The sequence below is a fragment of the Colobus angolensis genome, unplaced genomic scaffold, assembly GCF_000951035.1.
Source record: "Colobus angolensis palliatus isolate OR3802 unplaced genomic scaffold, Cang.pa_1.0 Scaffold198, whole genome shotgun sequence".
Taxonomy (NCBI): Eukaryota; Metazoa; Chordata; class Mammalia; order Primates; family Cercopithecidae; genus Colobus; species Colobus angolensis.
The window spans coordinates 1728958-1742291 of NW_012115132.1; the positions used below are offsets into that span (position 1 = coordinate 1728958).

The 13334-nt window shown below is 37.9% G+C and overlaps 1 protein-coding gene across 1 annotated transcript in view; it reads right to left on the minus strand.

Moving 5' to 3' along the window:
- The window catches only part of COL14A1 (collagen, type XIV, alpha 1), a 255503-nt gene that overhangs the window by 221365 nt on the left and 20804 nt on the right, over positions 1 to 13334 (minus strand). The window contains exons 2-3 of the mRNA XM_011941061.1: positions 10898 to 11022; positions 1888 to 2004 (exon numbers count right to left, since the gene is read on the minus strand). Of these exons, the coding sequence (XP_011796451.1) occupies positions 1888 to 2004; positions 10898 to 10985 (205 nt within the window). The 5' untranslated portion in view covers positions 10986 to 11022. The remainder of the gene's footprint in view (positions 1 to 1887; positions 2005 to 10897; positions 11023 to 13334) is intronic.

Below are 13334 nucleotides of genomic sequence, written 5' to 3' on the forward strand. Positions count from 1 at the left end.
AACTCTGAACCAGGTTTGAGAATATTGTTTTCCATAAGCAAGTCTGTACGCCACCATGGGAAAAGTGGACATCTGGCATTGTTCAACCAGAAGTAAATGTAATGAGCCTACAGATAATATTTCTTAATAAAAGATATGTCAGGTCAGGTGCGGTGGCTCACGCCTGTAATCCCTGCACTTTGGGAGGCTGAGGCAGGTGTATCACCTGAGGTCAGGAGTTCAACACCAGTCTGGCCAACATGGTGAAATCCCATCTCTACTAAACATACAAAAATTAGCCAGGCATGGTGGTGGGTGCCTGTAATCCCAGCTACTCAGGAGGCCGAGACAGGAGAATCACTTGAACCTACGAGGCAGAGGTTGCAGTGAGCCGAGATCGCGCTCTGCATTCCAGCCTGGGCAAGAAAGAGCGAAACTCTGTCTCAAAAAATTTAAAAAATTAAAAAATAAATGAAAGATATGGCCTTTTGGTGACCAAGCAAGAAACCAGGTGTTTCATCTGCTTGTCTTTTTGGAATGTTTACATCAAGTGTTGAGTAAGATGTCCACGTTAATGAACAATACAGCATTTGTCTCCTTCACCGTATCTTTTGAGAAGAGGTCTACCACTGAAAGGAGTCTAGCTCCATATAACCCTCTTTATCACCAAGAAAAAGAAAAAATAATTACTATATTTACATAAATATATATTATACAAATATGTATTATTAAGTATTTATTACATACTGTGCGAAAATGGATCCTTGGAGAAGTAATGGGACCTGAGAGCATCTTTACAACAATCATAGGTAACATTTACTGAGCACTTACTATATGGCACCACTGTTTTAAGGGCTTTATATTTATTTTAGTCTTCACAACCAGTACCTCCCAAATTTAATGTGTATAGGAATCACCTGGGGATCTTCTTAAAATTCAGATGCTGGTTGAAGAGGTTGAGGGTAGAGCCCAGTATTCTGCATTTCTAACAAGCTCTCAGGTAATGCCAATGCTGCTGATCCCAGATCAACCTTAAGTGCAAATTTATAGAAGACTCCATGGGGTGGGTACAAATATTGTTTGCTCATTGTACAGAAGAAACGTGAGGCACTGAGTGATCGATTTGCCTGAATCACACCACTTATAAGTGACAGAATCAAGTTTTGAATTCAAGCAATCCAGTTGCTGATCCCATCTTCATCTTCATAACAACCATGTAGCAGAGGCAGTTTCCCTACATGGTCTGTATTATTTTAGCTTATTCTATTCATATAATAAAAATGTAAAATATGAGAAAGAAAAATTCAACTAAATGATGCTGAAAGATGCTTCATTATTTAAAGACACTTAATTTAAAGCGTCTTTAAATAATGAAGTATCTTTAGGCATCATTTAAGTATCAACTTTAAAATAAAGATGCTTAATCTAAAGCATCCTTAAATAACTATTCATGATCAAAAAATGTGTTCATCTTATGCTTTTCCTGCCTTATCACTTATTTTCACAATATCCACCTAGCCTTTATAACTTTAATGTATAATGCTGAATATTATTCTGTTGAGCTCATTAGTCATAGTTTATTCAACTAGTCAAAACTATTGGACACTCAGGTGCATTGTATATTTAAGTTCCAATGAATTCAAAGTATTCATTTCTGTCTAAACAGAGGAAATAACACTTGTTGACTGTCTGATAATTTGGTCTAAAAAGAACTAGAGCCAAGAGTCACTCTTTACTCTTTGGGCAACATTATTACCTTGATTAGATGGTAAGATTTTAAATGCTAAAGATTAAACAAAACAAAAAGCTTTCAAATAATCCCAACACAATGCTTGGCACTACATGTTTTTAGTTACCTGTGCATGAAAAGTTGCTAATGCTCTACAAAACACAGTCCATTGTTTTTACCTGAAGCTGGAGTCACAAGAAGTTTGTAACCACCAAATTTCCCTCTTGGAGCCTTCCATGAAATCTGTATACTGTCATGAGATATTACATTATATCTTAACCTTGTGGGTGGAGCCACTGAAAAGGAAAAACAAAAATGATGTAAACATTGTAACATTTAAGCTTCTATTTGTTAAATCATAAAGTCAAAGTAGTATAACCAAAATACACACACAAGACTGCATCAGCCTCAAAATATGTATTATATATATATATATATATATATGTTTTTTGAGATTGAGTCTCGCTCTATTGCCCAGGCTGGAGTGCAATGGCAGGATCTCAGCTCACTACAACCTCTGCCTCTTGGGCTCAAGCAATCCTCTGCCTCAGCCTCCCAAGTAGCTGGAATTACAGGCACGTGCCACAACGCCCAGCTAATTTTCTTGTATTTTTAGTAGAGACGGGGTTTCCATCTTGGCCAGGCTGGTCTTGAACTCCGGACCTCATGATCCACCCGCCTCGGCCTCCCAAAGTGCTAGGATTACATGCATGAGCCACCATGCCTGGCCATAATATATATTATTTTTTAAACCCCATTAATGAACTGATCAGATTGCAAGATAACACAAACCTAAGGGCATTTGTTTCTTACCCAAGGGATCTCCATTTGTCAAACAGTAGTGACCTTATGACAAAGAACTAAGACCAACTGTTAGAATGTAATACTCTAGCCTAGTTTAATAATTGAAGCCAATTTTGTAAAATGCTTTCATTATGTTACAAGGATAAATTTTTCTCCTTGAAACATGTGAGCTTCTATAATCTACTCTACTGAGACCTGTTGTATGTCCTTAGGTTTTTCACTTTGGTAATTCAATATTTTTTATTGATTATATGATAATTTGAGAGTGCTATTATGGATATATTATGGTAATAAGATATTCATTTAAAAAATTGGAGAAAATGATTGTAAAGGCATTCAGGACCAAGTAAAGATAATTATGTTTTATAAACTTGGATCCAGTTTTCAAGGATAGCTGATTTATATCTGTCAGAGAGATACAAAGCACATGGTCATGAATCAGCCCAGAATATTTTATCTTTTCTGACAGTTTACAAAAATGAGTAGAGCCATATTACTTTTTGTGTAGGTCATTCAAACTTCAAAACACATTTCTGGAACACTACACAAATGTTCCAGTATTTCAAAAAAGTTAAGAAGGTTTTTATTACATACTCTCTAAATTAATTTGTTAGAAAAGAAAAGTTAATACTTAACGGAAAAGTTAGGCTTTTTTTATCCACTTTTAAGCCCAGCCTTTCTCATTAAAAAAAAAAAACAAAAAACCGGGGTGTAGAGAAAAGAAACAAACTTTCTCCTACATAAGCATGGGGCAGAACACCGGATTTGGATGTTAGTTTCATTCCCAGTTCTACCACTTAACTAATAACCCTGAGCAGGTTACTGTTTCTTCCAAAACCTTAGTTTCTTTATTTTTAGAAAAGCTGATGGCGATACCTTTTGCAAAGGAGAGATGACAACTGTAAATAGGATAATGGATATCATGAATATAATGCATTATAATAGGGGGTCAATAAATATTTGTTCCCTTTCCCCTACTTCATGTAATGATTCAGCTTAAAAGCTCACTTAATCTTCAAAACATACATTGCTATTCCAATTTGATAGATAAAGGAACCAAGCTGCAACTAAGGCACTTGCCCAAGTTCACATACTGGTGAAAGACAATCTCTGACCCCAGATGAAATGCACTGTTTCTTTGAAAGATGATTCATATTAAGAAGTCACCCTCAGCCAGGCGCGGTGGCTCATGCCTGTAATCCCAGCACTTTGGGAGGCCAAGACAGGTGGATCACCTGAGGTCAGGAGTTTGAGACCAGACTGACCAAAATGGTGAAACCCCATCTCTACTAAAAATACAAAATTAGCCAGGTGTGGTGGCACATGCCTGTAGTCCCAGCTACTTGAGAGCCTGTAGTTCCAGCTACTCGAGAGGCTGAGACAGGAGAACCAATTGAATCAGGGTGGTGGAGACTGCAGGGAGCTGAGATCAGGCTACTGCACTCCAGCCTGGATGAGAGAGAGCGAGACTCCATCTCAAAAAAAAAAAAAAAAAGAAGTCACCCTTCATTGAGCTAGATGAATGAATAATTTACTACTCCGCAAACTGAAATCAGATGAAATCTTCTGAAATCAGTAAGCACTGAAAGACACAATCTTAAGAATAGATTTTCTTTCTATTTGTCCTTTATTGTCTCTAAGTAGAGAATGCTAGCCATGCAGAATAAAAACATTAGCTTCCTGTTCTCAATGTGACATGAATGGAAGAAATAGTCTACATTTCTCTGGCTAATGAGAATACATAAATTTGTCGTAAGAATAACTTTTTTCAAATGGAAGAGGAAGGTGCCTGAACCTAACACTTGAATGAACAGAAAAACTGTTACTATTTTGTTTAGTCATCAACTCGAGAAGAAAATTTATTAATAGATAGATTCTTATTACTTATGGAAGAAAATTAAAAGTAAGAATTTTAAAATGTTACAAAATATATGCAAGTTTCTGACTCAAATCGAGTCAGTGGACTAGTAAATGTCATAGTCCAAGTTTTTGCATGAATGAGCTGCTGAAAAAAAGCTGCCTTGGGAACCATCAAGTGGAAAAGTACAAATAGGATGGAGGCTTCAATCTAGGATATTCCAAGAGAGTCAATGATTCCATTAGCACTCCAGGTGTGTTGACATCTCAAAACAGCAAACAACATTCAGGATTCCTAGGTTAAAAAGTCTTAAATTTTATATCCATGCTACTATTCTTTAAATGTCGTCTGAGTGTATAGCCCTCAACATCTCTTAGTCAATAGATAGGCTTCTAAATCTCCAGGAGAAAATGAGGGCAATGTGGACCATGTTCAGATAATCTGGATGATGTTCTAGAACCAAGAGAGGCATTGGCTTCCATTCAATTGTTCAAGAAAACAAAGTGCAAAACCATTGAAGCAAATGCAACAACCAAATCCATCAATACTCAACTCTTTTATTAATTTACAAGTGATTAAACTGTCTACAGTCCCATTACAACTGCTAGGCAAAAGCAGTATCATTATTACCTTTTATCAACAGATCACATCTATTGTCTACAGAAGCATAAATACCCTCACAGTCATTAAAAGGAAATCTTGGTTAAACATAACGTTCACATTTTCTTTAGGTTTTTGCCTTTAGGGTAAAAAATATTGGAAAGAAGAAATGCTAGTTAACAAAGAAAGAGGCTTAAGGTCACACCTGTGGATTTCAAAGTTAGCTTTTTTCCCCCTTTTAGAAGGCACTGGGACTGGAACCAAAGCAAGGGCAGCACGACTGGCAGAAACACTAAGTGCCGTGGAGAAATAATTGCTCTTATCTCATGGAACAAACCTTTGTGTACATTTTATGCCAGACCCATGATTTTTCTGTTTGCAAGCACAAAGAAAGTACTTTTTTTAAACATATGCTTAACTTCCATTAATAATTATAAATGTTTGCATGAACTTGACTCAAAATTTATGTCAGTTCAAATCCTAATCTTTTCAAAAAGACAAACATCAAGTGTAAAGTTTGATTTCCAGCACACACCAAGAGCCCAGAGGAAACCAACAGACTCATCTTTTGCATGGTGAAGTGTAAAGGATGATATTGCACATGAAATTAGGCCTGATATAAGATCTGTGAATACATAAACATCATCCCAAAGGGAGACTGAGGGGGAAGACTGAGGAGTGGCTACCCATTATCTTCTACTCCATTGCAAGGTTAGGCTTGTTACTGAAAGTGTAGAGGCATTTTTGTTCTGCTGTGCTGTGCTGTGCTTTGTTTGCGAAGGAAGATTTTCTTTAAGCTCAAAGAATACCACTGCAACCATTACCATAGAGGCTCATAGGCAGGAGAGAAATGTTTATGTCATGCCATTGAAGTCTCACTGTTATCAAGCATTTAGGAAATTCTATTTCATAATCTGTTTATTAAAGGGTTGACTTTTGGCTGTCCCTTTCTTCCTTCCTTCTTTCCTTCCTTTCTTCTCATCTGAATGTGAACGCTTACGGTTTTGTCAAGTGACCCTCTACATAGAGATATTTATTTTAATAAAATATTCACATTTGTTTATTAAAACGCTAGTTTTTACACAGAGACACTGAAATGGACATCTTGTATTCTTCCCTACCCATAATCGCATCTCCTTTTCCTTATATGACAGCATCCTGGTTTTCTTCCAAGGAACAACACCGCCTCCCCCCACTGCATAGGGCCAGCCATCCTCCCCTGGCTAAAGGCTGGGAAAATCACTCAAACCAGGTCAAACAGACTCTCCCAAGAATCTGAAACTTGACTCCAGTGATGCAAGGATGGAAAATAGTTCCAGTCATTCCACTGACATGCCCTAAGGAAAATGGTCACTAGTTCCTACAGACTGTATCCCAGAGGGTTTCCTAGATTCCTATCCTTTTCAAAGCTTGATTATTTACTTTTACTTTGATTATATGAGCTACTGCATTATCTACTGGTGAATACATTTTTGCTTAGTTGACCGGAGAAAATTTATTTTATTTGCAACCAAAAATTTCTGGCTGATAAAGATAATGCAGCATGAAATCACACTGAGAGTCTTTACCTCTTTAAAACATATTTTAGGGTGTTAAGTTGATAGGGCAACCAATTATATTTATTTTTAAAAGACTTTTAAACAGCAGAGAAGTGTTTGGCTATTTTTCCAAGTAATCTAAAAAAAATTGTTTTTAGATTATTGGCGGGGTGCAGTGGCTCACGTCTGTAACCCAGCACTTTGGGAGGCCAGGCCAGACAGATTCATTGAGCCCAGGAGTTTGAAACCAGCCTGGGCAACATGGCAAAACCCCATCTCTAAAAAATAAATACAAAAATCAGCTGAGCATGGTTGCATGCACCTATGGTCCCAGCTACTCAGGAGGCTGAGGTAGGAGGATCACTTGAGCCCAGGACGTGGAGGCCATGATCACACCACTGCACTCCAGCCTGGGCGACATAGCAAGACTCTGGCTCAAAAAATAAAATAAAATACAAAAACTTTAGCTTTTTATGTTAGTCATTTTTTCATTTAAATGTGCTGCCTAAATGTTTTATAAATCAGAGTAATAAAATTTTGAGAGACTTTTACAGTAGGATATGTTACGGGGATTTTTTTAAATGTGGTTTAGAACCTCATATGTTGTAATTTCATAATCCATTATAAAGATGCTGAAAACAGCAGTAAGGAAAACATTCTCAACTTTTTAAATGTGTTTGGCTACTAACAACAGCAAGAAATATGTGTCAACGTGTGAACACAGAGGTCTTTATAAAGTTAAAGCTAGCCCCTATGCAAAGTCTCCAATTTTCCATGTGTTGAGGTTTTTAAATGACAGTTATTTTACCTTCAGTGGCTCCTTCCTGTAACTGTCCAAAACAAACATCGCTAGAACCAGGTACATATTTACTGTGAAACTCTAAGAAAGTATGGATCCTATTACTCTGTTATTACTGTACACATTTTTCTCCTACAGTCATCACATTACTTTTTCTGTACTCTAGTTCATTTAACAAGTTGTCTTAAAAAGAAGATGCTGGAATAAGTCAGGTATAAACAATTATTTGAGGCCAGGCACGGTGGCTCACGCCTGTAATCCCAGCACTTTGGGAGGCCAAGGCGGGCAGAGTACAAGGTTAGGAGTTCGAGACCAGCCTGGCCAATATGGTGAAACCCCGTCGCTACTAAAAATACAAAAATTAGCCGGGCGTGGTGGTGGCAGGAGAATCGCTTGAACTGGGAGGCAGAGGTCTCAGTGAGCTGAGATCGGGCCACTGCACTCCAGCCTGGGAGACAGAGCAAGACTCCGTCTCAAAAACAAAATAAAACAAAACAAAACATTTATTTGAGCCAATGTAGGCTCACAGGTCCTGGAGAGGGAACATTTTCCATAAAATATTCCATGGAGAGACTAAATGGATAAGCAATTTAAGCAGCGAGAATTAATTTCCTGTATTTTTTTTTTTTTTTTTTGAGACAGAGTTTCGCTCTGTAGCCCAGGCTGGAGTGCAGTGGCATGATCTCAGCTCACTGCAAGCTCCGCCTCCTGGGTTCATGCCATTCTCCTGCCTCAGCCTCCCGAGTAGCTGGGATTACAGGCACCCGCCACCACACCCAGCTAATTTTTTTTTGTATTTCTAGTAGAGACGGGGTTTCACCGTGTTAGCCAGGATGGTCTCCATCTCCTGACCTTGTGATCCGCCCGCCTTGGCCTCCCAAAGTGCCGGGATTACAGACATGAGCCATCCTGTATGTCTTTTAATACTAGCTGTATTTGTTGTTTTTTGTTACTGTAATGAATTTCAAAACCTTAGTGGCTTAAAACAACAGACATGTATTATCTTACAGTTCTAGGGGTCAGAAGTTTGAAATCAATCTCACCGGGCTAAAAGGATGGTGTTGGAAGGGCTGAATTTCTTTCTGTGGGGGAGAATCACTCAATCATTGTCTTGCCTTTTCTAGCTTCTAGAGGCTTCCCACATTCCTTGACTTGTGGCCTCTTTCCGTCTTCAAAGCCAGCAGTACCCAGTCAAGTTTTTCTCACCTGGCCACTGACACTGGCTGCCCTGCCTATAATCCCAGCACTTTGGGAGGCCAAGCAGGGTGGATCACTTGAGGCCAGGAGTTCGAGACTAGCCTGACCAACATGGTGAAACCCCCTCTCTACTAAAAATACAGAATTAGCTGGGCTTCATGGCGCATGCCTGTAATCCCAGCTACTTGGGAGGCTGGGACAGGAGAATCACTTGAACGCAGGAGGCGGAGGTTGCAGTGATCTGAGACTGTGCCATTTGCCATTGCACTCCAGCCTGGGCAACAAGAGAAAAACTCTATCTCAAAAAAAAAAAAAAACAAACAGAATTTGGCTAACAATGTTCATCCGGTAGACAGCATCCTTGAAAGTATCCCATAAGAGCTATATATGATTATTTGATCAGTTATTCCATGAATGATCACTTCTGAATTATGCTAGACTGAGACAGAAACTCTGGAGGGCTTAGCAACTTGCCCATCCTTTGTTTCTAAGGATCTATGTCTTGTATCCTGGAGTTTAGAAGATCAGTGACCTACAATTTCCTAATTGCCACAGCTGAAATCATTCTTTCATCGACGTCAATAACATAAGCAGAATGTGTCTACCAAACCGCCTGCTGTGTGTTCAATGAAGTAGTTGGAAATACAGTTCCTTAACCCCAGGTGTATAACAGCAATGCGTGAATGCAAAAAGTCAAGTTCCATTCCTTTCCAAACAGGTATGCCTCCCTTTAAGGAAACAGTGTGTGGTGGTTCATGCATTGATCTTTTCTACAACCCTCAATGCCAAACATTAGACATTAGCATTCCTAAAATCACTTTATCACACTTACACTTCCTTGCTCAGCTGATAACATTTCGTCACCAACATTTCAGTCTCTGTAGATTCCCGTGTTTGTCTAATAATATCACTTTGCACAGTGGTGCATATTTACTTCAGAAGTTAGCACTTGTTTTTTTCAGATAAATATTTTTGACTTTGCGGGACACATAGTCTCTGTCATGACTATTTAATTCTATCACTGTGGCATGAAAGTAGCCACAGACAATATGTAAACAAATGTGCATCACGTCCTCCAATGAGACTTTATTTATAAAAATAGGCAGTGGACCAGATTTGGCCCACAGGTAGTAGTTTTTCAGCCCTAGACTTACTTTATAAAAATGAATAGAAATCAAAAATAAAAGTTCCCGCCGGGTGCGGTGGCTCACGCCTATAATCCCAGCACTTTGGGTGGCCCAAGTGGGTGGATCACGAGGTCAGGAGATTGAGACCATCCTGACTAACACAGTGAAACCCCATCTCTACTAAAAATACAAAAAATTAGCTGGGCGTGGTGGAGGGCGCCAGTAGTCCCAGCTACTCGGGAGGCTGAGGCAGGAGAATGGCGTGAACCCAGGAGGCGGAGCTTGCGGTGAGCCGAGATCGCACCACTGCACTCCAGCCTGGGCAACAAAGTGAGACTGTGTCAAAATAAATAAATAAATAAATAAATAAAATAAAAGTTCCCATCCCAGGAATGCAAACAGTAGATTTCACACATTAAGTTTAATTATAACAAAGCTAGAAATCATTAGGAATGCCTGAAATGGCATATTGGCAGGCTCTGTCAGGCCCTTATAACATTCAGACTATGTGCTCGGTTTTTAAGAAAAGGGGCAAAATCAAGGACCAGGTATGAAGTGATAGAAATCTCCTGTACACTATGTAAGAGACAAGACACGATTAGGATACATACACACTCACATTACAGTTCTTTATTAATAGAGCTGTAAAAATAGGGCTCTATTCACAAAGCAATTTAATTAATACAGTGTTATTAATATAACTGATATTGTAACACAAAAATTTGACTTTCACAGGTTAAACTTGCACAGGCTTTTCAGAAGCACTTTAAGAATAGGCCGGGCACGGTGACTTGCACCTGTAATCCCAGCACCTTGGGAGGCCGAGGCAGGCAGATCACAGTATCAGGAGTTCGAGAGCAGCTTGGCCAATATGGCGAAACCCTGTCTCTACTAAAAATACAAAAATTATCCGGGCATGGTGGTGCACGCCTCTAGTCCCGGCTACTTGGGAGGCTGAGGTAGGAAAACCGCTTGAACCTGAGAGGAGGAGGTTGCAGTGAGCCGAGGTCGCATCTGGGCGACAGAGCGAGACTCTTTCAAAAAAAAAAAAGAATGACCTGTTTAACCAATTGCCACAAAATCACTATGCTCAGTCGCTGGTGAGGTTGTAATCCTCATCAAAGATGTGTATATTCCTACAGTGCAAACAGTTGGTAAAACTCAGTAAAAGCCAATGTATTGTTAGGATAAATAAAATAAGAATGATAATCAGAAACAAGAAGGCTAGAGTCCCAGATCCTACTGATTTTCAAAGTTTTCAATTACCTTGACCTTGGACAATGGTGCTGAAGTAAACAATTGCCAAAAAAGGTGGAAGCAACCAGTACCGCATCTTGCACTGAAAAATCTTCATTTTATTTTCTGCTTTTTACATGGGGTGTAGCAGCCACCTAGAAACAGAGAGAACAGGGACATTTTTGAGAAGGCTGAAAATAAAGTATATGTAATCATTTAGGACAGGCAAATAAGCCAACATGGATTAGTATTGTCAGAAAGTAATTAATTCCCTAGAGCATCGTGCATTTCACTCTAAAATACAAACTGATGAGGAAAAGACTTTTTAGAAGATGCTGTAAATGGAGAGAATGATTTGAAATATTTGGGAGAGAGCTTCAGAATGTACTTCGTGACTCTTCCCTATGGACATAGATTGCATACTGAATTTCCCAAATGGATAAATTTCATAATTTTACCTGAAATTAGCATTATCATCAATCCCAATGTCCTTGCCAGTGTTCTTCCCATATTTATCACATAAAGTTCACATAAACTCCTACTGTTGCCTTATATTGCCTACAAAGGACAAATATATAGGACCTTTCTACTGGTGATCCAAGAGAATTTGAAAAACCACTTTGTACTAATATTAAAAGACTGCAGTACTCAGACTTCCCTTCATTGGGTTGAATAACCCCCAATCCTTTCATCTTTTCTCATAGTTCTTCTTTTTCCTAACATAAGTGAATATAAAACTCTTCCCAAATTGTTCATTTCCACTGGGATATCAATGAAAGAAGAGCTACAAGGAAAAGAGAGAAAGGAAGATAAATGAAAGACAAGAAAACAAAGAAGAAAAAAAGAAAGGGTATAATTATTATATATCCATAACAATTAATAATAAAAATTTTAACATTAAAAAACTTTTAGAAAAAGAAAGGAAAGAAAGGGAAAGAAAAGAAGGAGGGAGAAAGGCAGAGAGGCAGAAATGGAGGGTGAAAAACAATGAATGTTTGGCATTACTTTAAAAGGTGATTCTACAAATTATAGATTATAATTCTATTAATAGGTCGTTACAGAGGAGAAATTCTGAAGTCTTTCCCTCAGAGATTAAGAAAATATCTCCAAAGTTTTCTTCTACCCAGGGCATATTTTTTAATTCATTTTTTCATTTATATATTCATTCAATTCATTTCCCAATATCATCCCACAAAGGATCTGAAGCAACTAAATAATAAATGAACATAATGGATAAGATAACAGTGCCAAATTTAACATATAAAATACAGGACTATAGTTAAATTTTAATTTGAGATAAACAGCAAATAATTTTTTAACGTTAGTATGTTCTATGCAATAGTTGCAAAATACTATTTTTAAAAAATAATTGTTTATCTGAAATTAAAATTAACTGAGTGTCATATATTTGATCCAGCAATCCTAATATAAGGGGAAATTTTGGTGATAAAACAATAAAGTAATGAGTTAAATGAGCACAGAGAAAATGTATCTGGTCCTGTATAGTTAGTAAAGGTAACCATGAATTTGGCTCCAAATTTATGAATTTGCAGCTAAAGCAAGAAGGAATCATAATAAGCTTTAAAGCCTACCTATATTTTTAGATTAACTAAAACATATTTTTCAGGAGATGCATAGCTTTTTCTGACACTGAAAACTGAGTAGAATTTTTCCCATGGTTCACACCAAAAAGTCATCTTACTTTATTCACCATAAAATGTATTGAGCCCTTGCTGTAGGTAAGGATTACTCTAAGTACACATATAAATTCCTTTAATCCTCACAGCAACTGTTTGAAGTAGGTACAATTCTACTATGTATTTACAGATGGACAATAAGGCACAGAGAAGTTGCCCATGTCACTAAGCTAGTGAGTTCAGGAGCCAGGATTTTAACCACATAGGCATAATCAGACATGGTAGAAGCATCTTAGGAAAACATTTCTACAAGATCAGGCTTCACATCACTTACTCTCCACTTTAGAAATACCTTGTTCTTCTTACAAAAACAAAGAGCTTTAATAGTGAAAAATTCAGACTACAACAAAGTACAACAAAAAGAATACACCTTTTGTTATTATTTTCTTGTTCAAGTGTATTCTGATGACAGTAAATGCCCTTTTACTATATATATATAGTGGTACCACAACTTCTTTACCTACCTTTATTTGGAAATACAGGTTGTTTCCAAATTTCCTTTATACATATAACACTACAATGAACATCCTAATTCATATCTCTTTTAATATATTATTTATTTACTTTGGCTAAATTCGCAATTCTGGAACTGCAAAGCAAAACAAGATGCATTGTTTGTTTGTTTGTTTTGAGACAGAGTCTCACTCTTGTCCCCAGGGCTTCTGCTCACTGCAACCTTTGCCTCCTGGGTTCAAGCGATTCTCCTGCCTCAGCCTCCCAAGTAGCTGGGATTACAGGCATGTGCCATTATGCCCAGCTAATTTTTGCAT